A 25,431-nucleotide genomic window follows, 5' to 3' on the forward strand; every position below is an offset into this window, starting at 1 on the left:
TAGAAAGCTCCCACAATTACTTGTGCATCTTCCGAGTCATTTTCGGAAAGGACATACATATTATACACCATAGTCAATAAATTGCATCGCAGGTGCAACGGGTTAGCTTACCGCAACAGCTATAACGACCATTCGACGGAATATACCATACCGCGCGTAGGCCTTTACTTTGGTGTTCATCTCGTAGAATTGTGAGCGCCCCGTTTACGCGGCCATACGAAAAACAGGTCGAATATGATACATACGAGCTGGAGAGAGCATGACCGCATCCATGTCAACAAATCCGAGCAAACAAGAGGCAGGTCAGAACAGGACATGCAAAAGGACAAAGGACATCTATCACCGGCCTTGATGGTGGCATAGAGAGTGCGAAGCATTGAGCAGATTGTGTGAGGTGTGAACATACGAGCCAGCCACGTAAATGAAGAGGACATCTCCGTCTATGATGGGTCTGCTGCACTGGAAAGTACGGCACGGTAGATTCCGATCCCAGCGTAATCTGTTTGCGAATCCAGAACTTTGAGCCAATCAAACATGCGAAACATACCATGCTCTTTTAGCGAGGACGAATCAATAGTCTGATCGATACCTTGATTCGCATAGCGACGCGAGCACAGAAATCCTGCACACAGAAGCAGTACACCACACAATTACGCAGATCGACAGAGCTCATGTATCTTCTGAGCGCAATGAAAGCTTTAGTGAGAATTAGGAATGACGATGGGAACAGCACAGCATAGCTTGTGAGATCCGTACGATTTACCAGCTACAGCGCAGACAATGAAGACAGACGGAGCCTTACATGCCCTCCGAATGGAGAACAAGGTCGCGCGGGGGTTGTCGTCAGGGACGTGTGCCCTCCAGCAGGAATATGGGAGTTTTGGTGCAAGGGTCGACGAGAAACACTGATGTCCAGGAGAGGCCTTCGCGAACAATAGGTACGCGTAATCGCGCTCTGTCACTCGGTGAAAGACTTGCAGCATGGGTCCTCGAAGCAACGTCCGAGAGTAATAAGTTGCGATACAGACACGACAACGTAGAGAGCAGAGGATTGATGAGCAGCAGCGTTCGCAGTAACGTAGCAGGAATAGGCTAGACGCAACCAAGGTTGACTGAGAGGGAAGGATTCTGACTATACATTCGCCGAGCATTTCTTGAGTAGCAACATAAGATAGCGCATATGCAGAGCGAATTAAGACATTTTAGAAGACGATGCTCACATGGAGAAACGTGGAAGCGTTCAAGTATGACGGATCTATTGCACTTGAAAGCACAGCACGCCTCGCTCTACTCTCATAGCAAGCAAGAATGCATACTGCAGAGCTTGTTTTGAGTGAAAGAACGAATCCTGCAGCGCGTTTCAGTGCAAAGACCCGCGCAAAGCCACGTTCCCGGGTCGCGATGGTGTCGGCAGAGTATGAGCGCGAGAACATCTCGATAGCCAGTATTGGAAGTACTCAGAACTACCTCTATTTTTCATGTCGACGAAAGCTTACACCGTTACTTACCAAAAAAATAAAAGAAATCAGGGAGAAGATTGAGCAAGGCGGGCACACGATGCGAGTTGGGCACCAGGTGCGCTCAAAGCCTCTAGCAGTAGCCATGGAAGCGAGACCATTCAGAGCTAGATTTTACAGCAGCGTTTGAAGAAGTAGATGTCGCCGTCGAACGATGTTGATATCGTCAAGCAGAGGGACGAGAAAAGTGGTGGGGGAAAAAGAGTTTGGCGCGAAGGGAAAACCCGGATGTGCCCGAACTGAACGGGCATGCCACGCGCGTCTAGTCACGGCGCTTGTCCTGTTCTGTCACAGCGGCACGCGTCACAGTCGACGCGTGGTGCCAGCACCGTATTGAACGGGATGAAGGAGAAATTGCAGAAAAATGTGACATCGAGCTAGAAGCTGGGCAATTGCGAGCAGTAATACGCAGAGCTGTCATCGTCGACGTGAAACACGGTGGCGTCGTGGCATCAATATCACACGAGTTACGTGGGCGTGACAACGGCACGCCATCCCTTTCCGTCTGACCTGCTTCATTCGCTCTCCTCTCACGGCAGACATAATGCGATTTACCAACATGGAAAATTGTGTGTAAATGTCGACTGATTTCTTACACATGCAGCAAATATTTGCAACCACGGCACTTCATGTTGAAAATGTTTCACTTTGGCTGCGAATGTGCATTATTTGCCATTTAAATACTATATTGGCAAATCTTTGTCACAAATGTAAGACATCAGCCGACATTCCCACACTATTTTTCACACTGATAAATCACATCATGTCTGCCGTGTCTGGTTCTGCTCGATCCGTCGTTCTTGCATGTTTTTACTAAGAGGACTTGGATTATCTTCTTGGCTGTATCGCAATGGCTATTTTATAACAATCCTTTGTTGCCGTCCGTCTTCTGAGCTACAAGACTACCATCGACTATACTCCTGAGACTCGTTCTGGGAGCCATCAATCCAGCTCGATACTTCAGCGATCATCATGTGCGAATACCTCTCGAAGTGCGCGATATATTGTGCTCATCTCAAGAGCCTCGATGTGCGAATCTCAAGTGTGTCAAAGTATCGGTATGCAGTCATTCATAATGCTATCCTTCTGGCTTGTGATCCTCATGCATAGCCTATCTCTTGGGATCGATGCAGATCCTGAGCTATCTCTAGGCCTCCGCCGCAAATGAAAGTGTAGAAGGACGAAGATCTCCTCGAGGAACGCCTTTGGTCAGTGCACATCCCGTGAATATCGACTCGAGGACAGCGATGGTCAGAGCGATTACATAGAGCTTGAAGGGACGTGATCGAATGCAGATGATTCCATCTTAATCTGTTCGACGAAGTGTTGATGAAGTGAGCACCCTATTGCAGTGAACGTCGAGGCGATTAGACTGATCACGTTCTCATCACTCACCGTTCCCGGAGCTATGCACATCAGCCGCGGATGCTTGGAGTGGTACATGGAGTAGTGGCACGGTGGAGGATCGGATAGTGCCGAGCAATCGCTGGCTAGCTGGCATGTGCAATCCCAATTCAGGCTGGGGCGCAATGGATAACACGAATGGTACGCATCCCACCAGTGTGTAAATTGTTCCTATGCTCATTACAAGTCTCGTCTCGTTCTGATGAACTATGCGAGTAGTGATTTGCAAAGTTCTGCATATCCATGCCATCTGACATGATGAAGTTGGTAATATTTTTGTCGTCTCAAAATCTGCCGTGCATTGACAGCTTATTGCTTGATCAGGTCAGTTAGATGGCCCAGTAAGTATCACAAACTTAGGACGCAGAGCGCCGACTAAGCCTATGACCTTATGATCAAACACTTACTGACTGTTGTCGACGTAAGGATGGACACAAAGATGATCAAAGTAAAGCAGCGACTTGCAAGTGAGCACTGATAACACTATATGGATAGGCGTAGCAGAGATGAGAATAAGTCTGGGGGACTTATGCGTCTCAGAGCTCTGGCTTATATACATGAGCGGAGGGACCCTTGGTACCCTGATACCCCAGAACCACTAGCTAATGGACATTGTCTGATTGGTTACCACTACCTGTCAGACTACGTGTGTCATGCATGCTGAACCTCCGAGCTACTTAGTAAGACCATGGGAATGGTATTGCCTGTAATGGCTACATCTCCGGTGGTGTGGTATCTATCTACCTCATGTATGTGAACTAATATCCCCTTAAGGACATATCTCCGGTGGCGTGTGCCTCCTTTATTAGATTCTTCCAGAGTCCGACCGTTGCTTCTAGGTGGGATGATATTACTGTATAAGTTAGGCTTACCTAATACCAGCGCTACTTGTCACATGTGTAGATATCACGTGATATGTCACGTGACTAGTCCTGGACCTTCGGGGTGCCTAGGACTGTCAGTACTTCGTGTACCGGTTCGTTCCTTTCTGGACAGCCTAGCACTGATGTCATGTGATGTTCTAGTCACATGCAGATTGAAAGACGTGAAAATCTGTGACAGTACCCCCCCTTCTAGACAGTTCATCCTGAATCTGGCTTTTTGCATGGTTTCTGGAAGTAATTATCGCCTGTTGAACCAAATCCACGGTGTCCTCGGGCTGAGGGTTTGAGGTAATCAACCAGTGAAATGACAGGGGTAATAATACGTTCAATGATAAGTTGAGCGACTCGATCACCCAGATTGACTGTGAAGTCATCATTTGTATTATTTATTAGCAAAATCTTGATTTTGCCTGTGTATCCTCTGTCGATTACACCAGTGCCTACGTCGATGCCTTTAACAGCTAATCCACTTCGTGGCACAATTCGACCATAGGTTCCTCGAGGTGTTGTAAAGTGAAGTCCTGTGGATACTAATCCTCGTGAGTGTGCTCGGATGGTTGTTGGTTCTGATGCGGCTAAATCCATTCCAGCATCGTCTTCATGGGCATATTTTGGTGCGTGTGCATTTGGATTGTCTAATGTTATTTGAAGATCTCTAGAATGATCCCAATCATCTCTATCCTGATCATATATCTGAATGGTATCAGTGGCGGGGTCATAGACTTGACCTGTTCTCCTGGGTGAAAAAACGCCATCGATCGGAGTTGTATCAATAAGAGATATTGGTTGAGGTGCGTCAGGATATTTTCTGTGAAATTCCTTGATGAGACGCAGAGATTTCTTCAAATTTGCAGCGGGTTTCCAAGTTTCTTCGGCTTTAGAATAACCCTTCCAATGCATCAAATATTGAAGTTTGCCACGAATGACACGAGAGTCGACTATATACTCGACTTCCCATTCTTCGCCAGTCTTCTTTTTGATAGGAGGACGAGGTCTGAGTGTGCGGCCTGGTATTTCATCTTCATGGTAGAGCGTGAGCTTGGACGCATGAAAAACTGGATGAACGCCGTATTGTCGTGGCATTTTGAGTCTGTATGTGACTGGTCCTAGTTTTTCTACGATTTCGAAGGGTCCACCTCACCGTTGTGCCAATTTGGCTCCCGATGTTTGCCAATCTTTAGTGGAGAGTAATACTTGATCTCCAACCTTGAAAGGTGCGGGTCGTACGGATTGATCATAGTATCACTTCATGCGTTCAGCTGCCAATAGAATGGCTGCTTTCGCTTGCTCTTGCACTTCTACTCATGCCTGCATTATGGAATCTAGCGTATGATGCTTTATGGGGTCCATTATTGTTGGTTCTGCATGTGGATGTCTACCGTATTCAACAAAGAATGGTGAATTCTTAGTGGCTTCAGAAGCCTGATTATTATAGGCGAATTCGGCAGTTGGTAGTAGTATACTCCAATCTTCCACGCGTCTGTCAGTATAGATACGGAGATATTGCTCCAGCGACTGATTTGTTCTTTCAGTTTGACCATCGGTCTCCGGATGATACGCCGAAGACATTGTTGATTGTATCCCAAGGAGTTTGCATGCTTCCTGGAATAATGCGCTTGCAAACTGAGTACCTCTATCTGAGATAATCTGTCTCGGAAGACCATGCTGTGTCCATACCCTCTCATAGAAAGTACGAGCAAGGTCTGATGCTGAGAACTCATTGGTAATTGCAAAGAAATGTGCTCGTTTGGTCAAACGATCGACAACTACCATGATTGCGTTGAATCCATGGGATTCTGGTAATTGAGTGATTAAATCGACAGAGACAATTTCCCAAGGTTCTGTTGGAACCTCATTTGGCTGTAATTCTCCGTATTTTGGCTGATTGATGTTTTTGTTGCGTTGACAAAGGTCGCAAGAACCAACATACTTTTTGACGTAAGTGGACATTCCTGGCCACCAGTAGTTACGAGATAACATCTCATATGTCTTCCATCTTCCAGGATGACCTGCACTGGCAGCTTCATGATGACGCTGGACAATTTCTCATCTAAGTGATTCCTTATTATCTGCTTTTGGCACATAGACTTTGCCTCAGTATAGTAATATCCCACTTTTGAAGTTCCAATCTTCGAGTCCTTTCGAGAACTCTCGTTGTCCCTTCTTGAGTAGATCTTGATATGAGTTGTTCACATTGTCATCTTGTAGTGATTCCTTGATCTTGTCCACCAAATAATGATCTGTACGACTGCAAGGTGGGTATGTTGAATAGCTTTAATCACGAAATATTCCGGTTTGAGCAGAGTTTTGTCAGAATTATCGAGATTTACCCCCTCTTCATGATCTGGCCTCCTGGACAGAGGATCAGCGCGATGCATTGATTTCTCTGGTTTGTGATGTAGTTGGATGTTGAACCGTGTAAGATATAGCGACCATCGAGCTTGCCGCCTCGTCAGCTTTTGTGCTGATTTGAAATAGGTTAAATTCTGGTGATCGGACCAAATTTCTACTGGGAGCGGATGACCTTCGAGATGTTGTCAGTATTCTTCCAATGCTCGAATAATTGCGAGCATCTCTTTGTCATAGATTTCATAGTTCCGCTCAGCCTCATTGAGGCCTTTCGAATAGAATGCTATTGGATGCCACAACCCATCGTCGTTGAGTTGTTTAAGGCATGCACCAGTGGCAAAATTACTGGAATCCGTTTCTAACCGGAATGGATGAGTATCATCCGGTAATGCCAGAATTGGAGCTGAAGTAAAGGCATGTTTGAGAGCGTTAAATGCCTGTTGTTGTTCTTCGCCCCACACCCATTTCTGATCCTTTCATGTAAGGATATTGAGTGGTCGAGACTTTTTGGCAAATCCTTCAATGAATCGACGATAGAAATTAGCAAACCCAAGAAAAGCTTGTACTTGCTTAACCTTTTTGGGTTCTGGCCAGTCGAGTACACCTGCGACCTTTTGAGGATCCATATGGACCTCGCCTTTAGAGATAATCATCCCTAAGTACTCAATCGAGGGTTGTTCGAAAAAGCACTTTTCTGGTTTGGCAAAAAGGTCGTTGTCCCGTAATCTTTTAATTACCTCTTTGGTAATCTTCCGATGTTGTTTCAGATCGTCAGTGAAGATTAGAATATCATCGAGGTAGACGATCACATGGCCTTCCCAAATAAGATCATCTAAAATCTCATTCATCATGTGCTGGAAGGTGGCTGGTGCGTTACAGAAACCGAAAAACATAACCGTGGCCTCATATAAACCGCGATGCGTCACAAAAGCTGTTTTCCATTCATCACCCTTGCGGATGCGAACATTGTTGTATCCCCATCTGAGATCCAGCTTGGTGAATATTGACGCGTTACTGAGCTGATCGATAAGCTCGCTTATTCGTGGAATAGGGAAGCGATTCTTCTTGGTTATAGCATTAAGTTTTCGGTAATCTTGTACTAATCTTAGCGTGCTGTCCTTCTTTTTGACAAAGAATACCGGGGCAGCAATAGGTGATTTCGACTTTCGAATGTAGCCTTTTGCTAGGTTGTCGTCGATCCATGAATCTAGGGAATTTCTTTCCTCAGGATTCATAGGATATAGTTTGCTTGGTCGTGGTAATTCATGTTCTTCTTCAAACTCGATTGCATGATCGTAAGGCTTTCGAATTGGCATCCTTTCAGATGCTTTCTTGGAGAAGACATCACCGAATGAATGTAGATAATCTGGTACTAATTTTTCCCAAAATTCTACTTCATTAATAACCTGATCTTCTGGGCTGCCAGTGTTTGACTGGGGTGCCGCTTCTTTCAGGTCTTCTTCTGGTTCAGCATAGCCGCAATCTGCTATAGAAAGTATCATGCGGGCTATTTGTTCGGCTTCGGGGTCATCCATTTCGACCCACGAGATTATAGGATTTACTGCATCGATGTTGTGTCCATTGAACATTCTGAATGCAGTTGGCTCCTCATCTGCCACTTGTTGTGCTCGTTGCGAGATTTCTTCAGCTTCCTCTCTCACAATGGCTTGTTGTTTTTTTATGAAGCCTCTGGTGGTGACATGTACTCGGGCATCTTGAGTATTTCCATTCTCCAGCTTGCCAGTTGATTTCTGGATTATGCTGACGTAAGTATGACATCCCAATGATCATGTCTAATTTCCCAATGTCCGTGACTAGCAGACGGTGGGTGGAACCATGATCTCCAACTTTGAGGTATGCTTTTACATAGTCAGTTATTTCACCATGTTTGTTCTGGGATCCGTCAGCATTGTACACCTTGTACATCGTATTAAGCTTGGGGGTTGCGATTCGATTGTTTTTTACGAATTGCTTGCTGATGTACATGGAATATGCTCCTGAGTCGACTAGAGCTTCGGCGCTCGATTTTTTGCCATACACCCATAATGTAACTGGTAAATAGAATGATGATAAATTTGGAGACAAATTCTTTATTGTTACATTATCATCCTCTGCGTTGCGACGATCTACAGAGGTGTCTGATTTGGGTGCTAAATGTACAGGTCTTATATAATGTTCTGGGGACTCTGACGAGCTGCCTACAGATCCTGTTTGAGAAAACCCTTCTGATCCTTCCTTGAAGAGCCCTCTCCCGCCTTCCTTGATGAACTGGATCCATTTGCCCTCAGGCGCCTGAGCCTTGAGAGGATCGCGGCAAAATCTTCATCTGACTCGGATGCATCAGGCTCGCTTTCCGAGTGGATGCTGCGGTTGCTAATATGCGCAGCTGTCTCCTTACCCTTCCCCTTAGTCTTAGAGGAAGAGCTCTTCTTCTTTGGCTTCTTCTCTTCTTCAGTGTCAGAGCTTTCGCTCTCTGTGTCTGATGAAGTGGAATCAGATACCACCTGTCACGTCTTGGACAACTTTGACTTCTTCTTGTCATCGTCCTTTTTCTTCCCGTCCTTCTTCTTCGCAGCTGTCTCCTTCTCCTTCTCAATCTGTCTCTTGACATGGTCCAATTTGAAACAATCGGTGCAATACTTGCCGAAGCATTTCGACGATTTGAAGAACATAGGTTTGTTCTTCTTACAGTTGGCACAAACCAACTTGTCGTCTTGTACGCTACGCGCTTTGCCCGATTTACTCTTTCCCTTCTTTCCGACTGCGTCAACCTCCATGGCATTCAGGTCCTTGGTTTCGGCCTTGGCATGGTGGCCTTCTCGTTGTAGTGACATAAATATCTGGAGTGCGAATGTAAGGAACTCGGTCCACTTTTTGGGCCAGTTGTCCTTAGTCGTGTCTGCCAGCATGAGTAGTCACGTTTTCTCCGGAATATATTTTTTGATCTTTTCGATCAAGTCTTGATCTGAGAAGCCTGTACCGGTTGCCTTTGGACGGAAGTCTTCTGCGAACTTTCGGAAGTCTCGATGGTCCTTCTTGACGAAGGCTTCTAGCTCCGTTCGCTTCTTGTCATCCTTGTCCAATGATTCATATGCCGTGCGAAGTTCAGCTATGAACTCCGCCCAAGTTCCTGGTGCCTTGTTGTTTTCGTTTATTTTGGTAATCCAATGTCACATGTTTTCGCGTGCTCCTCCTTTCAGGAGCAAGAGGGTAGACATAATCTTGGACTCGTCTTTGGTATGTCCAGTATATTTCAACCAGAGCATGACTTGTTCGAGCCAATCATCGAGATTGACTCCGTCCTTATTGCCACCATATTTTTCTGGCTGGTCAATTTTTACGCCTTTACCCTTGTGACCAAACGACGGCTCATCGTCATCGTCCGTGTCGTCGACATTGTTACCGCTTTGCCCTGCCTTCCTTCCCTGTGTGGGTGCCCATGTGCAAAGTCGATCATGTGATTTCTTTAGGTCTTCTATCCTTGTTTGGAGATCCTTGACTTCATCATCAAATGCCACAAACGCTTCGTTAGTGGTCTTGTTTTCCTCAAGTAAAGCTGACGAGGTTTTCTCCAAGTCTGCGATTCGAGACTCGGATTGTTGACGATGTTGGTCTAAGAAGACCGTACGATTGTGAAACTCCGTGGTGTTACGTTCCATTGTGTGCGCTTGACGCTGGATAAGATTTTCATAATGCGCCACCGTTTGTTGACGCATTTCTTTCACCACATTTGTGACCAGATCGACTACCCAATTCTTCACGTTTTCGGGTATATTCGCATTTGAGGGCGCCGTGTCGGCAAGGGCTTGACGAATGATAGGATTCGGGGGTTGCAATACAATATTAAGTCGTGCGGGAAGCTCCGGAGATGTAGCACGAGAGAAACTGGGATCATGTGCAGTGGGGGTCGCCATCTTACAATTCTTCCTCTACTTCATGAAGATGCTCTTCAAACTCGACGATATGTCTATTTGCGATCGTGGCCGATCGGGCAATTACTCATCCTGAGTGCTGGTTTCGTAGCAAATAAAGGTTTTGGTATATGACCTTGACAAAGGGTTGCCACAAAAACCTAGTTTTGTCCCTGACTGCGGGCCACTGATGATTATGATGAATTTCGCAAATACGCTCGACTTCTTCGAGCCAATCGATGAAGCTATTGTAAGCTTCGGTGAGACGATCTTCAGGTTCTTCCGTTCCAATAGGGATATAGCAGATATGAACCGCAACGTTCCTCCAATCAAATTCTGGATAGATTTGAAGAGCGTATATATGATATATGTCATGGTAGTCGATGTGAAACGTGTCCTCGTATGTAGCAAATGCTTCACCTGCTATGTCCCAGAGAACTCGTGAAATTGAGTCCCAAAGATAGTCAAAAGTATGACTGATTGGATTGAGATGCTCGAAGTCTTCAAGATTGTCTGATTCGCTGGATGAAGACATATACAAAGTAACTATTCGTATCTACAGCAAGGGTCGCCCTGTGACCTGTATTCCTAGACGATATTTCTGGATAATATCTCTGATTATTCAGCGAGCTTCTCCGCCCTGATGCTTCCTCTCCTGAACGTAGTTGCAGAAGTCACGAACCACGTGTTGGTGAACGAAGGAAAGCTTGAATTCTGCGATGTCAGTGCAGAGGAATTCGAGCTTGAGTATGAGATGCTCGAGGTCGAAGATGTCGTGGTCGTCAAGCTGATGACGGTATCGTTTGGTGAGTAGGATATGAATCTGTCGAAGGGTACCTTCGACGTGTTGAGTTGAGATGATGGAGACGGCGAGAGGATAGATGAAATGAGACCCAGTAGCGGTCTCGACGTATGTCCCTTGATTGAGATCTGGACCAGATGGTTCTGCAGGTAGTCTCGGTCGCCTGACTGAGGGAGTCTGGATGATAAAGACTGAACTTGTGCCGCGAGGGGGCCGACCTCCCATAGAAATGTGTCCTGGCCTTGGCAGGAGTCTTATAGGCCGCTGCTCGTAGAACTCTTCTGGAGTTCTCGCTCGAGGACGATGAATGACACTGTCGATGCTGCGCAATGCCTTGGTGTGGCTTACGCTGGTAGAGTTGGCGACTGACAGAGCGTCAGGTGAAGATATGACACCGCTAACGTGCGGGTGGACATGCGAAGATGCAACACTGCGGCGAGTACACTGGGCAGGCACTTGAGGCAGGTAAGATAAGCAGACTTGTTCTTCTATCACAAACTTAGGACGCAGAGCACTGACTAAGCCTATGACCTTATGATCAAACACTTACTGACTGTTGTCGACGTAAGAATGGACACAAAGATGATCAAAGTAAAGCAGTGCCTTGCAAGTGGGTGCTGGTGACACTATATGGATAGGCGTAGCAGAGATGAGAATAAGTCTGGGGGACTTATGCGTCTCAGAGCTCTGGCTTATATACATGAGCGGAGGGACCCTTGGTACCCTGATATCTCAGAACCGCTAGCTAATGGACATTGTCTGATTGGTTACCACTACCTGTCAGACTATGTGTGTCATGCATGCTGAACCTCCGAGCTACTTAGTAAGATCATGGGAATGGTATTGCCTGTAATGGCTACATCTTCGGTGGCGTGGTATCTATCTACCTCATGTATGTGAACTAATATCCCCTTAAGGACATATCTCCGGTGGCGTGTGCCTCCTTTATTGGATTCTTCCGGAGTCCGACCATTGCTTCTAGGTGGGATGATATTACTGTATAAGTTAGGCTTACCTAATACCAGCGCTACTTGTCACATGTGTGGATATCACGTGATATGTCACGTGACTAGTCCTGGACCTTCGGGGCACCTAGGACTATCAGTACTTTGCGTACCAGTTCGTTCCTTTCTTAACAGCCTAGCGCTGATGTCATGTGATGTTCTAGTCATGTGCAGATTGAAAGACGTGAAAATCTGTGACAGTAAGGTATGTAGGTCCTCCGCAGCGCATTGAACCCTCATGCTGACACCCTATTCGATGACTTATGCTCCGTTGATGGTGGCGCATTCATCTTCGCATACAGCTTGGTGACTGCTACACTGTGATGCTGACTTGTTTGCAGCAGCTGTGCGGGGCCTCGAGGGCGTGTGCCGCTGTTCTTCCTTGAGGTATTAATGTTCTGTCCACTGCCTTGTCGTGTTTGGAACTCATATGGAGACCTCGACGTACCGACGTATCATCTGTTCCTTGACAACATGACCGGAACTTTTATATGAAAGTGTTATTGTTCGAACTGTGTGCGACCTGCTGATGAACATAACGATGCCATCAACAGGTGTGTACACAATTTTTTGCATCTTTCTCCGGTCGACAGTCGAATAGTCTACTCATAGTTGCCTCCGTATGCACGCCTCAGGCAGAGGGAAGGCTTCTACATTGTGCAGAATGCACCTTGTCACGTGTGACATTTATGGCCTCCTCACCATATCACGAGTTTGCTAAATGTTTGATTACACTGGTACGTCCCTCCTGCAGTTCTATGAGCACGTAGCTGACATTGTGCTCACCGTGCAGCAGGGCGCTATCTGCACTTTCAGCTTCCGTAATGCCTGATCGATGGATCAAAGCTAGGTGCATATCCCTTAAACGAGTGCATAATGACTGTCAAACTAATTTTGTGTAACAGGCTTTATCTCGAGATTACATGTCGAATGCGCATCTCGTTAGACAAGCACTAGCCACAGCCCACCGTAGACAGCGAGAGTTCTGTATGGCTTTGCCACCTTCAAAAGAGTGGCACAGATGATCCGCCACCCTCTGCCTCAGTGTCCCGACTTTCAGGGAGGCGTGAGACTTGCAAACGTAAGCATGAAGTTGAGCACAGAGCGGTGCAAGTCTAGAAGCGAAGCACCCTACCACTGTAACTGCATATGTCTCCATCACTGCATCTGAACGCCTACGTAAGAAAGCAGTCTGTGTCGTCGATATGGCAGTGTGACTGAATATAATCATCCAACCTGGATATTGGGCAGGACTGTCAAAAACCGGGAGGTGGCCTCCGCTGACAATGGTGCGGCAGTCATCACGCGCTCGATGGATCATGCTTGACAGTTATGTATAGGATGCTGAGCTCGTATTTGACCAATAGCCATAGGTGGAAACAACTGAAAGCCGACCTTGCAGAGTGGACTATCTGAAGAGGCATCAGGCTAGATGACGGAGTCTCGCAGTAAAGCGACGACGATACTGGGAGGCTTTTCTTGAAAACTAGTTGTATGGATCTGAACAGGGAAAGTAAGAGCAGTATGCTCTCGAACATCAACATTGGTATCTAGAAAGTCCACACATAAGGCTTGATGCTCAGCTGTAAGCAGCCCATGATTCCTGGGAGGCACAATGGTGCAACCACGCAGGCATTACGAAGAGTCTGCCATCATGCTGTTGAAGCGATGCCATGAACGGAAAATGCTCACATTCTGCATCGTGCAGTGCAACTCCGATGATGGTATTTTTGCTCACAAGGACGAATGAATATATAAACCACAAGGAAGGGGAAGCTTGCGATTACCATCAACCTTTCAATTCATTTACAAGAGAGGCTTCATGTAGATACGTGACTTAGCATAAATCAATGTTCGAATAGAATCTGAGCATATGCCAGAAGATTGATCCAGAAGTTGCATCTTTCATTGTCGAACGTGTCAGTCGTAATGAGAGGCCAACAGAGCGATAGCTTTCACACAGCTGTGTAAGTGAGTTCAGCGACATTCAAACTGCCTACAGAAAAATTTCAGAACTACCTTCGACCCATCCTTCTATATTTTCCTGGTTGTGCATTCTTCTCAGAAGCGTGTAAGCCTTCCCCTACGGCTAGTCTCAGTGGCTTTTGAGGAATGTGAGCTCCTCCCATGCTCTCAGGAGAAAAGTATCTGACATATTTCACACCCAGGAGCATGCACTGCTTTGCTTCCTAGTCTCACCAACAGGAGCACGTCGCGTTTGTCGGTGAAGTCAGGGCACTGGTCCACATCCTGTACAGACAAATCGAGCCAGGAGTTAATGGACGTAGTACTCACATATCTCTGTCTGATCTTAAATGATATGACTGAAAATATCCTTCACGACTCTGTGCTCCACCAGTGATGCTCATAAGTTTCTATCCTAAGCTAAAATACAGATCAAGCTCATACAACGATCTGCACAGCTTGTGACCTGCAGTGCTACTTACATTTGGTCACCTGAGTCTAAGCCATCCGAGTCTGCTTTCTCAAATACTAGCAGGTGGGCACAGTGCAACCGCTATCTATTGAAGGGTAATGTCCTTGCATTGATGACCAGGCAGAAGAACATATAGGGGGCAAACACATCAGCATATAGAGCGCATTGGAGAGATGACATGTCCACAGGCAACATCATGACGAATTCCGTGAACAGAGTACACGCTGTGCCTTCTAGGGTAGACACCAGATTGTAGCATGATACACTTGAGCTTGCCGGAAGAATGGTTGGAGCATGCATGGTATAAATAGGCAACAACACAGCGGGCGCAGCAGAGGTCGCAGATAGCGTACGCCAGAAAATATTCCAGCCATCATCACCGACTGTCTAGGTATGTGCTATACAGACACTTCAGGTCATGCAGGGCACCTACGGCAAGTGAGAGTCCAGCCCAATTATAACGAATACACCGATAGCAATACAGATTGACATATTAACCACGTACCAATGTGTTCTCTGAAAAACTCCGAGGACCTTTGACCACCAGACTGGATGATATGGACAGAAGAATGCCAGACCTATAAATGTGCACAAGCTGCAGTTGTGCGGCACCAAGTTCACTCGGAAAAGGGAATCATGTAAACCAATCAATAAAATAGCATGTGTGGAAATGTGTTGCATGTACATGGAAGGCATCCTTGATGAACCTGACCGTAAAGGGCAAGGAAAGATACACAGCACAAACAGAGTCACTTCGAGGGTAGACAGATGAGAGATGCCACTCGATGAACCTTGTGAGTTGCACGCAATTGTGACGCGTTGCAGAGTAATACATGAAACGTGTGCATACGAGCGCAACATAGACGTCAAAATGGGAGGATTCTGCCTACGACGAACCTACCACGCTGGGAGGCCCAACGATTCTGAGCCCTTGTTCAACGATTTCACCAACCTATGTTTCACAGCCAACAAAGTTGACTCGATATGTCGTGCATTTCAATGCGGAGGTCCGAAGGACTTACACCAGTATAGATAGGCCCGATGACATGGTAACCAGCCTGCTCCTGTGTCGGTGAGAGCAACAGCGATAGATGCTGGTAGCGAGTGAGCACAGAGAGAGTGAAGCAAAAGCAAAAACCACTGGCAGACATGTCCATAAGTGTCATAGGTGCCGTTGGACTTCAGATAGTCTTGGAGATAGCAGAAACCCAGGTGAGCATCTAATATGATAGCGAGATGACAGGAATCGTTGAAGACAGCAATGAAAGTCTTCCAGGCTCTCTGAGGTGTGCCGTTGTTGTCGTTGGTGAATGTGCCAGAGGAGAAAATCGACGCTCGAAAAAAGTCACGGGTCATGGCATGTGTCATAATGCTTTATCACACGTCACACTGAGAGACTTTGTGGCACACTGGCGCTGCGTAGCGCTGCATTCTTGCTCGTCTGCTGCTGTCACAGCCCGTCAAACATTGTCGCAGTTCACGACCATACATTGATATTCTCTGGATAAAATTTCAATGCAATCAGCTACCAGTAAGTGAGTCGGGTGCGATTCAGACTTCGAAGGATCAGAAGATTCTTTCTGCGCAACGGCAGATCATACAGCTGCTCGATGGCCCTAAGTTTCATTGCAAATACTGAAACGAGCAGATACAATGCTCGCTAAGCCAACGTTGCGAATTTGATCTACATATTCTCGATATAATTGCCCTGTGGCTGACCATTGGGCAGCTTGGAGACGACATGGCTGTTGCGCTTGACAAGAATACCACTATAACTCTCATGCTGGTGAAGAACCGTTGTTCCACCTGCGAGGACATCGATGCGGTGTGGGAAGTCACCGATGCCATGGCAGGAGCTAGCAGCATCGTCGACATCATCCCGATCATCATCGCATGTTGTCATGTCAAGATGCAGAGGCGCATTGATAAACTGCGTGAACACAGGGTTGGCATAGTGCATACAAGGTAGGAGTTTGTTTCAACCTCTTCTTTCTAACACCTTATTTTGTGCGCTTATTAAATCACCAGAGTTCTTCATAATTCTACGTGCCTATGAACAGATTCACCTTCAGAAGAACTTATTCTCACGGATGTAGACAAGAATAACTTCAATAGTGCTTTAGACATGTTCCGTACTGGTGAGTTCTTGTTAATTGATGACGTCAGTTCGTTGGACGTCTTGTTCCAATGATATATGTTCTCGCGGACAGCTCTGCAAAACTCACAGATGTGAAAGTTCAATCTATGATGGACTTTTTTCTGCAGCTGCGTCGATTCCAATGTTGACGCTGACAATATGAGGGCAGTTCATGAGCGGCATGGCACTGCTCTGGTTAGCATCAAATTGCCGGTGTCTGGCCTGCAACGTATTGAGACACTGACAGGATCTGACAAAGGGGAGCGTGATATGTTGAAAGTCTTCAACGGTGACAATGACCCTATGAACATGGCTTGACACCCATTACTAGGATACGCTGTTCATGTGGAGGAGGAGCAGCTTGGGCCAGAGTGATATCCTCGTTGCAGCCCTAATTCAAGGAATGGTGGCATACCAGCTATCGACCCCTCATATGACCTCTTCGTGTCTTCCGAGTATATTGTTCAGGCCATTTGTCCTTCTGTTTTTCGTTTTTCATAGTACTGTTTAGAATGTCATGTGTTATAAGGGGCAGAAGTTGTGATATTCTTTGCTGATGATGAACGTGTAATTCCAAAAACCCGTCGTTCTTCCACTTTATCGCAGAGGTTGCTGGTCAAACTCAAATGCACTGCCTTCTGCAGTCAGGAAGTGGGTAAAAATTCAAATGTGCTGGGCATTTGTAGCCTGAAGACGCCAATGTGGGTATTACAGCAGCATAATAGAGAACATGTCGACAACATACTACTGCCGCTCGATACTCGATGTCACTGCACTCTGACTCCTGACCAACCACTGTACCGCAATTCGTCCTTTGACCACTTTTGTGGTGTTCACTGTTCTCTAATCAAAGGTCAAATGAACTCTGGTCACAAAAGGCTACGGTACATGGCCACCATCAACAGGCGCATGACCAAAGTTGTTCAATCATTAATCAGGTTTCAACTGTGTTGTACATCAAACAGGGAGGCCTTCTCACGATGAACCAATACATCGGCTGTCAGATTGTTGGTGAAGACAGTCTAACATACGAATCTGCGCCTGTTGACAACAATGAAGACACTGATTCTGGCACCAATAGGTCTTCTCACTGCGGTTCAGCCCTATAGCATCTCTGTGGCAGTTCAAACGGGTCCAATCCCTGAAACCGCGTGCGGCGCCAGATCTCGATTCTCTTGAGAACTCTGTACATTGGATGAAAGATTGAAGACGCTGGGGCTGTGAAGCGATTGATCTTCTGTAGTATATCCAAACTGAATGCTCCCAGGTCCTTATCGCTTGTGGCTCTCTTCCACGCCTCGAGCTGTGAAGCACGATATACAGAGTACTTCACATTCTTTACTTGTCAGTCAATCACGACTCAGCACAATCTAGCAACTTCATTACTTCCTGTGCTACAGTTCCATCACTGCGTCCCTGTCATTCATGCAGAGCGTGCTGACTCTATTCTCTGTGGCTGATCAACAGGCATTGTTAGCAATGCGGTATCTGTCGGGTGAGTACAATACTATATGACAACCTCGGGGCATATGGTGATGCACTGTTGCATTTGTTAGCTGTTGCAGTCACATCACTAATGTGGGATCATCTATTGAATGTCGACGAGAGGTTAGACTGGTATGGGGACAGCATTGGACAAGCATGCAAGCACTCGTAACCATCAATTACTATGGTGTGCATGGGGCAATGATTTATTTTGCCTATGGTGAGCGTTACACTCTCAACCCGAGCTGAGACTCTCACTCATGGTGCATCTTATCAGTGATGAGTGGCTTTGGGCCTGATTTGTCTCATCCTGTGAGTGGCAGCCATTCTCCATATAACATACATGAACCAAGTGTGCACTTTTGCACAGATGTGAGTGACGCCCACTCCTTTCGACCTTTTATATATGCAGCGCAGGTGCGAGGGCTTTGTCATTTTTGGCGGTGCATATGTGATGATTAGCATTGGCTTATCGCAAAGTACGTCCACATATGAGCTCCATTCTGATCACATATTGAGTCTTAGCCGCAGTCATTTTACTATTGCGCGTGATGAAAGTTTGGGATGACAGGCAGTTTATAAAGGTAGCACTCATCCTTGGCTTCGGAATATGCTATGGTATGAGTGTCGCTTTCAATACTTTAATGATGCGGCAGCCTGCCAGTGAGTGACAGCATTGGACTCTCTTGCACCTCCTGTGGCACTCTGACTGCTACCTTCCATTGTGCAGTGAAGATACTTTATTCAGACAAGCCCCGTACATGCTACATTCAAGACAAAGATGTCTACATAGCTGGCACATGGGGAGCAATGATATGCATGTGCATTCCATATCCAGGAATCGTCCACTGAATTTCATGCTAGCTATTGTACGATGTCTTCGTCTTCATGTTGCTGGTCGTGAATGCCTTAAACTGACCCCGCTGATATGACCACGAGATCATAACTAATCTCAAGCGTGATGGTGCTATCATATTCGTTGTAAGTTATATGTTTGTCATCAATGATCTACGTGTTCACTCCGATGCTTTCAGGTACTATTTGGTAAGTAAGATCTCAGACTCACGGAGAGATCTTGTCACATCAATTCCACGGTGTAGGGCTTTGAATGATTGCCTTCTTACAAAGCATTATCGGCGATGTATGTTGTCGAAGTGTCTTATCCTGATGAGTATACTAATCCTTCTTCTTGATCAGGCAGCGGAAACCTTCATAACAATACTGTAAGCATCAAGGATTTAGGAAGAATATAAAAATCTCATGTTTTCTGGCAGGGTTGTATGGTCTCTTGATACCAACCTCTCATTTTGACTCTTCCTGAAGTCGAATTATGCCAAAATCGTGATGAGAAGTCATTCACAGTGTGACGTATTGTCATCATCTGCAGAGACAGTTCTTATCGTGTAGGAAATTGAGCTAGCTACTATGTAAGATAACTAGTGTCAGATGGGATATGTCTTCATGTATTATGTGGATGAAATAGGTGGGATTGACTGCCACATAATAACTGGGAATTTGAATACTAATATGTCAGGCGAGGACCATGTTATTCAGCAGTATTGACAAACCATGTACTACTAACACAGTCACGTTTTGATCCTCATGATCGACTGCTGTCTTGAAGTATTGCAACAGACTCAGCCGAATGCGAAGAATTCTACTTTCAAATGTTTTCGGGTATCTGGATGCGACCATCATCAGCAAAAAAAATTCATGCTACATCGCACGATGTAGTTTCTATAGTCATGGTAGCTCTATTGGTAAGTTACCCTTTACGGTAGACATGGTAGCTGCCTGCACCACCCACATAGCACCCCATAGCAGCTTAGCGTCAGTATATTGCTCTACGATAGGCACCATAGCCCCATTGATTGATAGGGCACATTGTGAATAGAGCTCCGTGTAGATACCTTCCAAACTACATATTACTAATTGTCTCAATATGTGATGGAATTTTATACCTTGTTCAACGAAAATGCATTGTTTTGACAGAACACTGTATCATTAACATGATGGTCCACCGATTGCCAGTGCCCAAAATGTCACTATCTGTTTCACCAGCATGTGCTGCCAACTCCGCTGCCACCTTTGCATGAATGTCTGCTGACAAGCCTGCAGCCGCCGGAGCTTGTGGAGCATCTGGTACAATGTCAGTTTGACTTACGAAGCGTGACAAGAATGAATAACTTACAATGCACATCGAAACATTTCATGCGGATGATGGGGGATAGTGCTTCATGAGACGATGTCACAGTGACAGTTGAGAAGATTTGATTCTGAAGGTAGTATGACCACCGTTGCATCTTCCAGTAGTCGTATGATGTGAACCTGTAAAGTGGTGCTCAGTCTGAACAACTTGCAATTCACGGATACAGGACACTCACTCTTCCTCCATCTGTTGCATCTCCGCGCTCAGGTTGTTGATCTCTTGCACCTTCCATTGCCATGCCTTGAGCAGGTTGTCCTCAAGCAGCACCTCCTCAAGTTCATGTGATGCATCCACATTCGCTTTCTTTGACTGAGGCCAAAGGCTGTCAGTGTTGCAAGTTCAGATGAAACATGTCACATGCTGTGCACGTACATCAGGCATGAATGGTGATATCTGTCTCTCCTCCTCCAGTGAGTCATAAGCTGTGATCTACCATGCAAATGTGCTTGTGCCTCCTTCTCATCACCATGTGCTGCCATACAGAACAGCACTTATCAGATGGCCGCATACACTGTAGGACAGCTCAACATACCAAACTGAGCAACAGACAGCTTCTCCATCTCATGCAGCATAGCATCACACCAAGCATCTGAAGCGAATGCACTCAGCTCGATCTCCTCGATGGTATTTGCTTGCTGTGTGGGAATCTGTGCATCGGGTATAGATCTGTTTCATCAGAATCACAGAGGAGGTGGAGGAAAGAAAAATATGGACATGCATAACTTCCTCGAACTTCTTTAGAGCCTTGTGGAAGCCGATGAGGTTGAGCATCTACTGGTGCAGTAAATAGATGGTCGACGAGCATGTGCAATGAAGTAGACTCTTCAGAACCTCCAGACCGCTGAAGAGATCGCATGTGAGTGAATAAAGACAAGGAATGCCAGAAGTCTGCTCACCTTTGAGAACATCACTCTTACCTGTAGTACTTCAGCTTGCTCTTCGCATCATCGGGGAACCAGAGTGAATCCTTAGTAATGCTGTATGTGCGAGGTCGCCATTCGTCTTGCCTGAAAATGGTCTTCGCCAGAATATGAGCTCATACGCGCAGATACTGAGCGACCACCAGTCAATGATATATGTGTACCCATGCTTGGCCAGAACCTCTGGCGCTACGGAACCTATCACACTGTTGGACGTACACTCACTGGCGGCGCTTTCAGACTGATTGTCTGATTGTCCTGGAGGCCAGTCCTCAGATCCCGTAGAGCAGAACTAGAAGAAATACGATGTGAACAGGTGAGCCGGCGGAAGGCAGGCTCGTCGAGACTAGCAATCTTTTGGTAGTCGAGGCAAACTGTAACTGATAGGAGGTGAGAGGTGAGAAGACCCAAACAACCAAGAACTGAGAGATGTGAGTGAGAGAGAGTGAGGATAGCACAGCCCATTCACTGGCGTTGGCACGACGAAGAGGAGTGAGAAGAGTCAGAAAACTTTTTCTAAGTGCTACGGGAATGGCCGAAGCATATGTAAGCGTGTTCCCACAGTTATCGGCTGTGGCGCATTGTAACGTGCCATTACAGAGACACACATTTCACTCATTGTTACAATTTGCGACAAGTTGGTCAATTACTACAGGTCAGAAACACTAGAGATCTTCGCCAAACCATTGCAAGCAGCTCGAGGGCTTAGTGCTCAAAAACATAGTCACCCTTCTCCACTGTCTTGGCCCGGACTCCTCGTTAGGCATGCTGGTGCCAGTTGACAGCTCAGCAGTTGCCATCCACTGCTTTATGATTGTTGGAAGGAGAGTGCGCGCGGCACTCAGGTACGCTCTTGTCGCAAGCGGAGAGAAGTGGCTGGTCAGACGGTCAGAGCGACATGCCCTAGCAACTAGTGGGCATCGTACGATAGAGTCCGACCATGGCATTAGTCAATAAATAATGGACTGAGAAGATGTACATACCTCAGTAGTTTACTATGTCTAAACGACTCTAACGAGGTCCCTGGACAACGGACTCATCTTTGCTGTGCTTAGACCGGGAAACTCCGAGATAAACTACCTCCATACCTTATTCTTTGGCCTCTGCTGCATCTGCTCACATTCTCCCTGTGCAACTGAGCATCAACCTGACATGTCCAAGACAACCGAGACCACGAAGTTCCCTCTCTTGGGTGAGGGCAACTACAGTGAGTGGGTGATCTGGATGGAAGCAGAGCTGATCAGAAAGGAGCTGTGGGAGGTGATGACAATTGAAACATCGCCACCGACGGATGCGACGGAGATGGAGGCAGCAGTGTGGCTGGAGGCAGAAAAGACCAAGCGCTTGACGACCAAGATGGCGAAAGCGTGGGCGGAAATGGTGCTGTGGGTATCGGCAGGGCAGCTGGTGCACCTGGTGAGTCGTGACCCTATGGAGTGCTGGGCGACTCTGGTGCAGGTGCACTGAGCGTACGGGTTTGTGACCCGACTGGCGATGCAGTGATGCTTCTACAGGGCAGTGAAGGGCCTCGACGAGGTGATGTTAGCATGGATCAGGCGGGTGAAGAAAATGGCCGCAGATCTGGAATACGCCAGGGTAAAAGTAGAAGAAGAGAACATGGTGTTGGGACTCACCATGGGCCTTGGAGAACACTACGACCAGCTCGTAGTCGCGCTCGACTCGATCCCACCCAAACAGCTCACTGTCGCAAACGTTACAGCGAGACTTCTGAATGAGGAGACCCACCAGAAAGATATGGAGGATGACCGGGATGCAGTGGCCATGATAGCTAAGGCTGGGAAAGGGAAGTGGAAGGCAGCTGCAGGGGGGGCGAGAAGTGTAAGTGCTTCAAGTGCGGAGGAATAGGGCACGTACGGAAGGACTGCCCGACCAAGTCAGATGATGGCAAGGACGACTCGGATGATGAGGAAGGGAAGCCGGATGACAAGGGTGCGAAGGCCAGGGTGGCGTATACTGACGGCCACATTCGCCTATTCTGACAGCTTGATGACAGCGATCGAGGGGGCGTGTTGGAAGGAGAGTGTGCGCGGCACTCAGGTACGCTCTTGTCGCAAGCAGGGAGAAGTGGCCGGTCAGACGGTCAGAGCGACGTGCCCTAGCAATGAGTGGGCATTGTACGATAGAGTCCGACCGTGGCATTAGTCAATAAATAACGGACCGAGAAGATGTACATACCTCGGTAGTTTACTATGTCTAAACGACTCTAACGAGGTCCCTGGACAACGGACTCGTCTTTGCTGTGCTCTCGCTGTGCTTAGACCGGGAAACTCCGAGAATGATTGCTAATTGTTTAAAGAACATCATCCCGTTCCTTAAGACTTGCATGTCACAAGGGTATGTACAATTTTTGACCTTCTAGGACATTTGTTCGAAGGTGCATCAGACATGGTGATCAAGTCACCATGAATACATACCTTCAACATGTAATGATTTCATCCTCATGTGAGTAGTACCTGTTGGAATCTGGGCATGGAGCACAGATGTGAGAGGCCCCAGTGCGACCTGCGCCACTGATGTGAGAGAGTAGTAGCGCACGTGTATATAATAGGGCATGGCTACAATGGGACGGGCCATCAGTTTGGCCCCGTGGAGCCATCTTCTAGAGAGCAGGTGACTCCTGAACTCCTGGCCATGCAGCGGGCTGGCCAGGAAAGTCAACAGTACCTTGTACATAGACATTCGGAATAATAGATACACTATTTGCTCTTCTGGCATACTGACTCTCGAATCTCAGTAGAATCCCTAGTGTGTCTTTGTTGGGTAAGTAACATATAAGTGCCAGCCACTTAAGGGTATGTAGTGTTGTGTAGCATGGAAAGCAGATGACATAGATCTACAGCGCCCTCCATAGCATGAACGGGTGCTACCGAGGCAATGGGCGCTACATAGTGGCGGGTGGGCGCTATATGGCTAAGGCCTTTTTGCTGATGATGAACTTAGAAAAGTAAGGAATATGGTTGACACCGCGTATACTATATTATCTGAGGTGAATTCCAAGGAAGGTGTATACTCTTGTCCCAGCTCATTGACCTGTTTTAAAATGTCAAAGACGACAAGGTGACAACCAACGGTGTGGATACTGCTAGCATCACATCAGGGCAACGACTGAAATTGATACAGTGGCTGATGAGTACTACAGGACAACACTCACCGCATGCCCAGTCCAAAAGATTAACCTTTCGGAACCCGTTGAGATGTGTGATTCTGGTCATACCTGAAATGATCAGGATTAAACCTTATGGGCTCCGGATACATTTCAGGACCATGTAGTGCAGTTCAATCATTACAATCAAGCATGGACAGCCACAGCCGAAATCAGATCCAGACGGCAAGAGTCCTGTGGTAGCCTCTGGACCAAAGAGCAAGTCAGGATGCGACAAAGGGCAAGGGCCGCCAATGAGGCCGCCAAGGGCATCAATATGCAGACAGCCGGCCTGATAATGTCATTTCCAGCAACGTCACGGCATTACAAATAAGAAGCAGCACAATGGCATCATCTTCGAAGATGGAGATCATTAGCATACCGATTCTTGTATTCCCACGGAGCAATTCTTGGATTCGATACACTGGCACTTGTCTGTAAGAAACTGTGATTGCGTGCGTTGGACGTCCCATGCTCAGGACTTCGCTATCCTGTTCAAAGGCCATCTTCACGTATCGCGCACCGAAACATGATGCATGATGTCCTGAGTATAATACTACATAGCGACATTACATCATGGGGCAGATGCTCGTGGCCATGCAACGACAAATACATTCAACCATGAAAAGTGGTCGCAGTCGTTTAAGGCTCTGCATGGCCCGCGTTGAGCACCGAAGATGGCTTCTTCTAATCGCTTTCCTCGCTGCACGCTCACCATGAATGGGTACATAGAGAACGTCTGGTCGTCCGCCTGCGTTATGCGACCTGCAATGGCAAATTCGGACAGCAATTTGTCCCATGATGCGCGTTGCGCCCAGCCGAGCCCGGCACGCACGTTGATGAGCATGAATGAGATGCCCGCGACCATCAGCAGGCCACACCATCAGTTACCATCTCTGTATCGCCATCGGGCTTGCAACAGATAACTGCCAAGGAGCCATCAATCAACAGAGATGACCATCTGCGATGATATGTGCCAACCACACGGCGGCGCCACGAGGCCCTATGGTTCTCAGCCTCCGGGAAGTATTCCGTATGATCATGAGGCAGTCCAGCAATGCAATGGCCGTGAGGTTGCTGTCAGGCAGGCTGATGAAGTATTGTCCGAGGTGAAAATTTACGAGGGCTGTAGACACATAGGAAAACGAGTGACTCAGCCTCGATGTATAATGCGAGTGCTGTATAAATACCTGTAGACACATAGGAAAA

The 25,431-nt window shown here is 46.8% G+C and overlaps 6 protein-coding genes across 6 annotated transcripts; 3 read left to right on the top strand and 3 right to left on the bottom strand.

The window, feature by feature from the left end:
• Positions 1-693: 693 nt before the first annotated feature.
• On the bottom strand, positions 694-1,504 carry LAESUDRAFT_726725 (uncharacterized protein). The gene has a single exon (XM_040909089.1). It carries the CDS (start codon positions 1,149-1,151, stop codon positions 699-701), a length of 453 nt encoding a protein of 150 aa, XP_040763514.1. The 5' UTR covers positions 1,152-1,504; the 3' UTR covers positions 694-698.
• A 6,848-nt stretch (positions 1,505-8,352) lies between these two features.
• Positions 8,353-9,063, bottom strand: LAESUDRAFT_760007 (uncharacterized protein; the record flags this gene model as incomplete). The annotated part of the gene is made up of 2 exons (XM_040912671.1): positions 8,353-8,617; positions 8,684-9,063. 2 exons carry the CDS (start codon positions 9,061-9,063, stop codon positions 8,353-8,355), a joined length of 645 nt encoding a protein of 214 aa, XP_040763515.1.
• A 6,394-nt stretch (positions 9,064-15,457) lies between these two features.
• LAESUDRAFT_714741 (uncharacterized protein) lies at positions 15,458-16,820 on the top strand (the record flags this gene model as incomplete). Its single annotated transcript, XM_040907090.1, has 6 exons — positions 15,458-15,520; positions 15,732-15,839; positions 16,038-16,203; positions 16,369-16,446; positions 16,615-16,734; positions 16,777-16,820. The coding sequence occupies 6 exons, from the start codon at positions 15,458-15,460 to the stop codon at positions 16,818-16,820; spliced, it is 579 nt and encodes a 192-aa protein (XP_040763516.1).
• A 605-nt stretch (positions 16,821-17,425) lies between these two features.
• LAESUDRAFT_779745 (uncharacterized protein) lies at positions 17,426-19,361 on the top strand (the record flags this gene model as incomplete). The annotated part of the gene is made up of 14 exons (XM_040913842.1): positions 17,426-17,526; positions 17,713-17,789; positions 17,913-17,940; positions 18,002-18,150; positions 18,208-18,242; positions 18,301-18,302; positions 18,348-18,409; positions 18,456-18,593; positions 18,661-18,751; positions 18,888-18,911; positions 18,965-18,974; positions 19,059-19,071; positions 19,128-19,153; positions 19,338-19,361. The coding sequence occupies 14 exons, from the start codon at positions 17,426-17,428 to the stop codon at positions 19,359-19,361; spliced, it is 780 nt and encodes a 259-aa protein (XP_040763517.1).
• Positions 19,362-19,896: 535 nt separating this feature from the next.
• LAESUDRAFT_714743 (uncharacterized protein) lies at positions 19,897-21,524 on the bottom strand (the record flags this gene model as incomplete). The annotated part of the gene is made up of 7 exons (XM_040907091.1): positions 19,897-20,069; positions 20,122-20,258; positions 20,315-20,461; positions 20,512-20,611; positions 20,672-20,805; positions 21,057-21,157; positions 21,285-21,524. The coding sequence occupies 7 exons, from the start codon at positions 21,522-21,524 to the stop codon at positions 19,897-19,899; spliced, it is 1,032 nt and encodes a 343-aa protein (XP_040763518.1).
• Positions 21,525-22,247: 723 nt separating this feature from the next.
• LAESUDRAFT_610544 (uncharacterized protein) lies at positions 22,248-22,808 on the top strand (the record flags this gene model as incomplete). The annotated part of the gene is made up of 2 exons (XM_040903157.1): positions 22,248-22,444; positions 22,574-22,808. Coding segments are annotated over 2 exons (432 nt in total), but the record flags the coding sequence as incomplete, so codon positions are not given.
• Between the last annotated feature and the right edge of the window lie 2,623 nt (positions 22,809-25,431).

This window comes from Laetiporus sulphureus (genome assembly GCF_001632365.1).
Source record: "Laetiporus sulphureus 93-53 unplaced genomic scaffold LAESUscaffold_24, whole genome shotgun sequence".
Lineage (NCBI taxonomy): Eukaryota > Fungi > Basidiomycota > Agaricomycetes > Polyporales > Laetiporaceae > Laetiporus > Laetiporus sulphureus.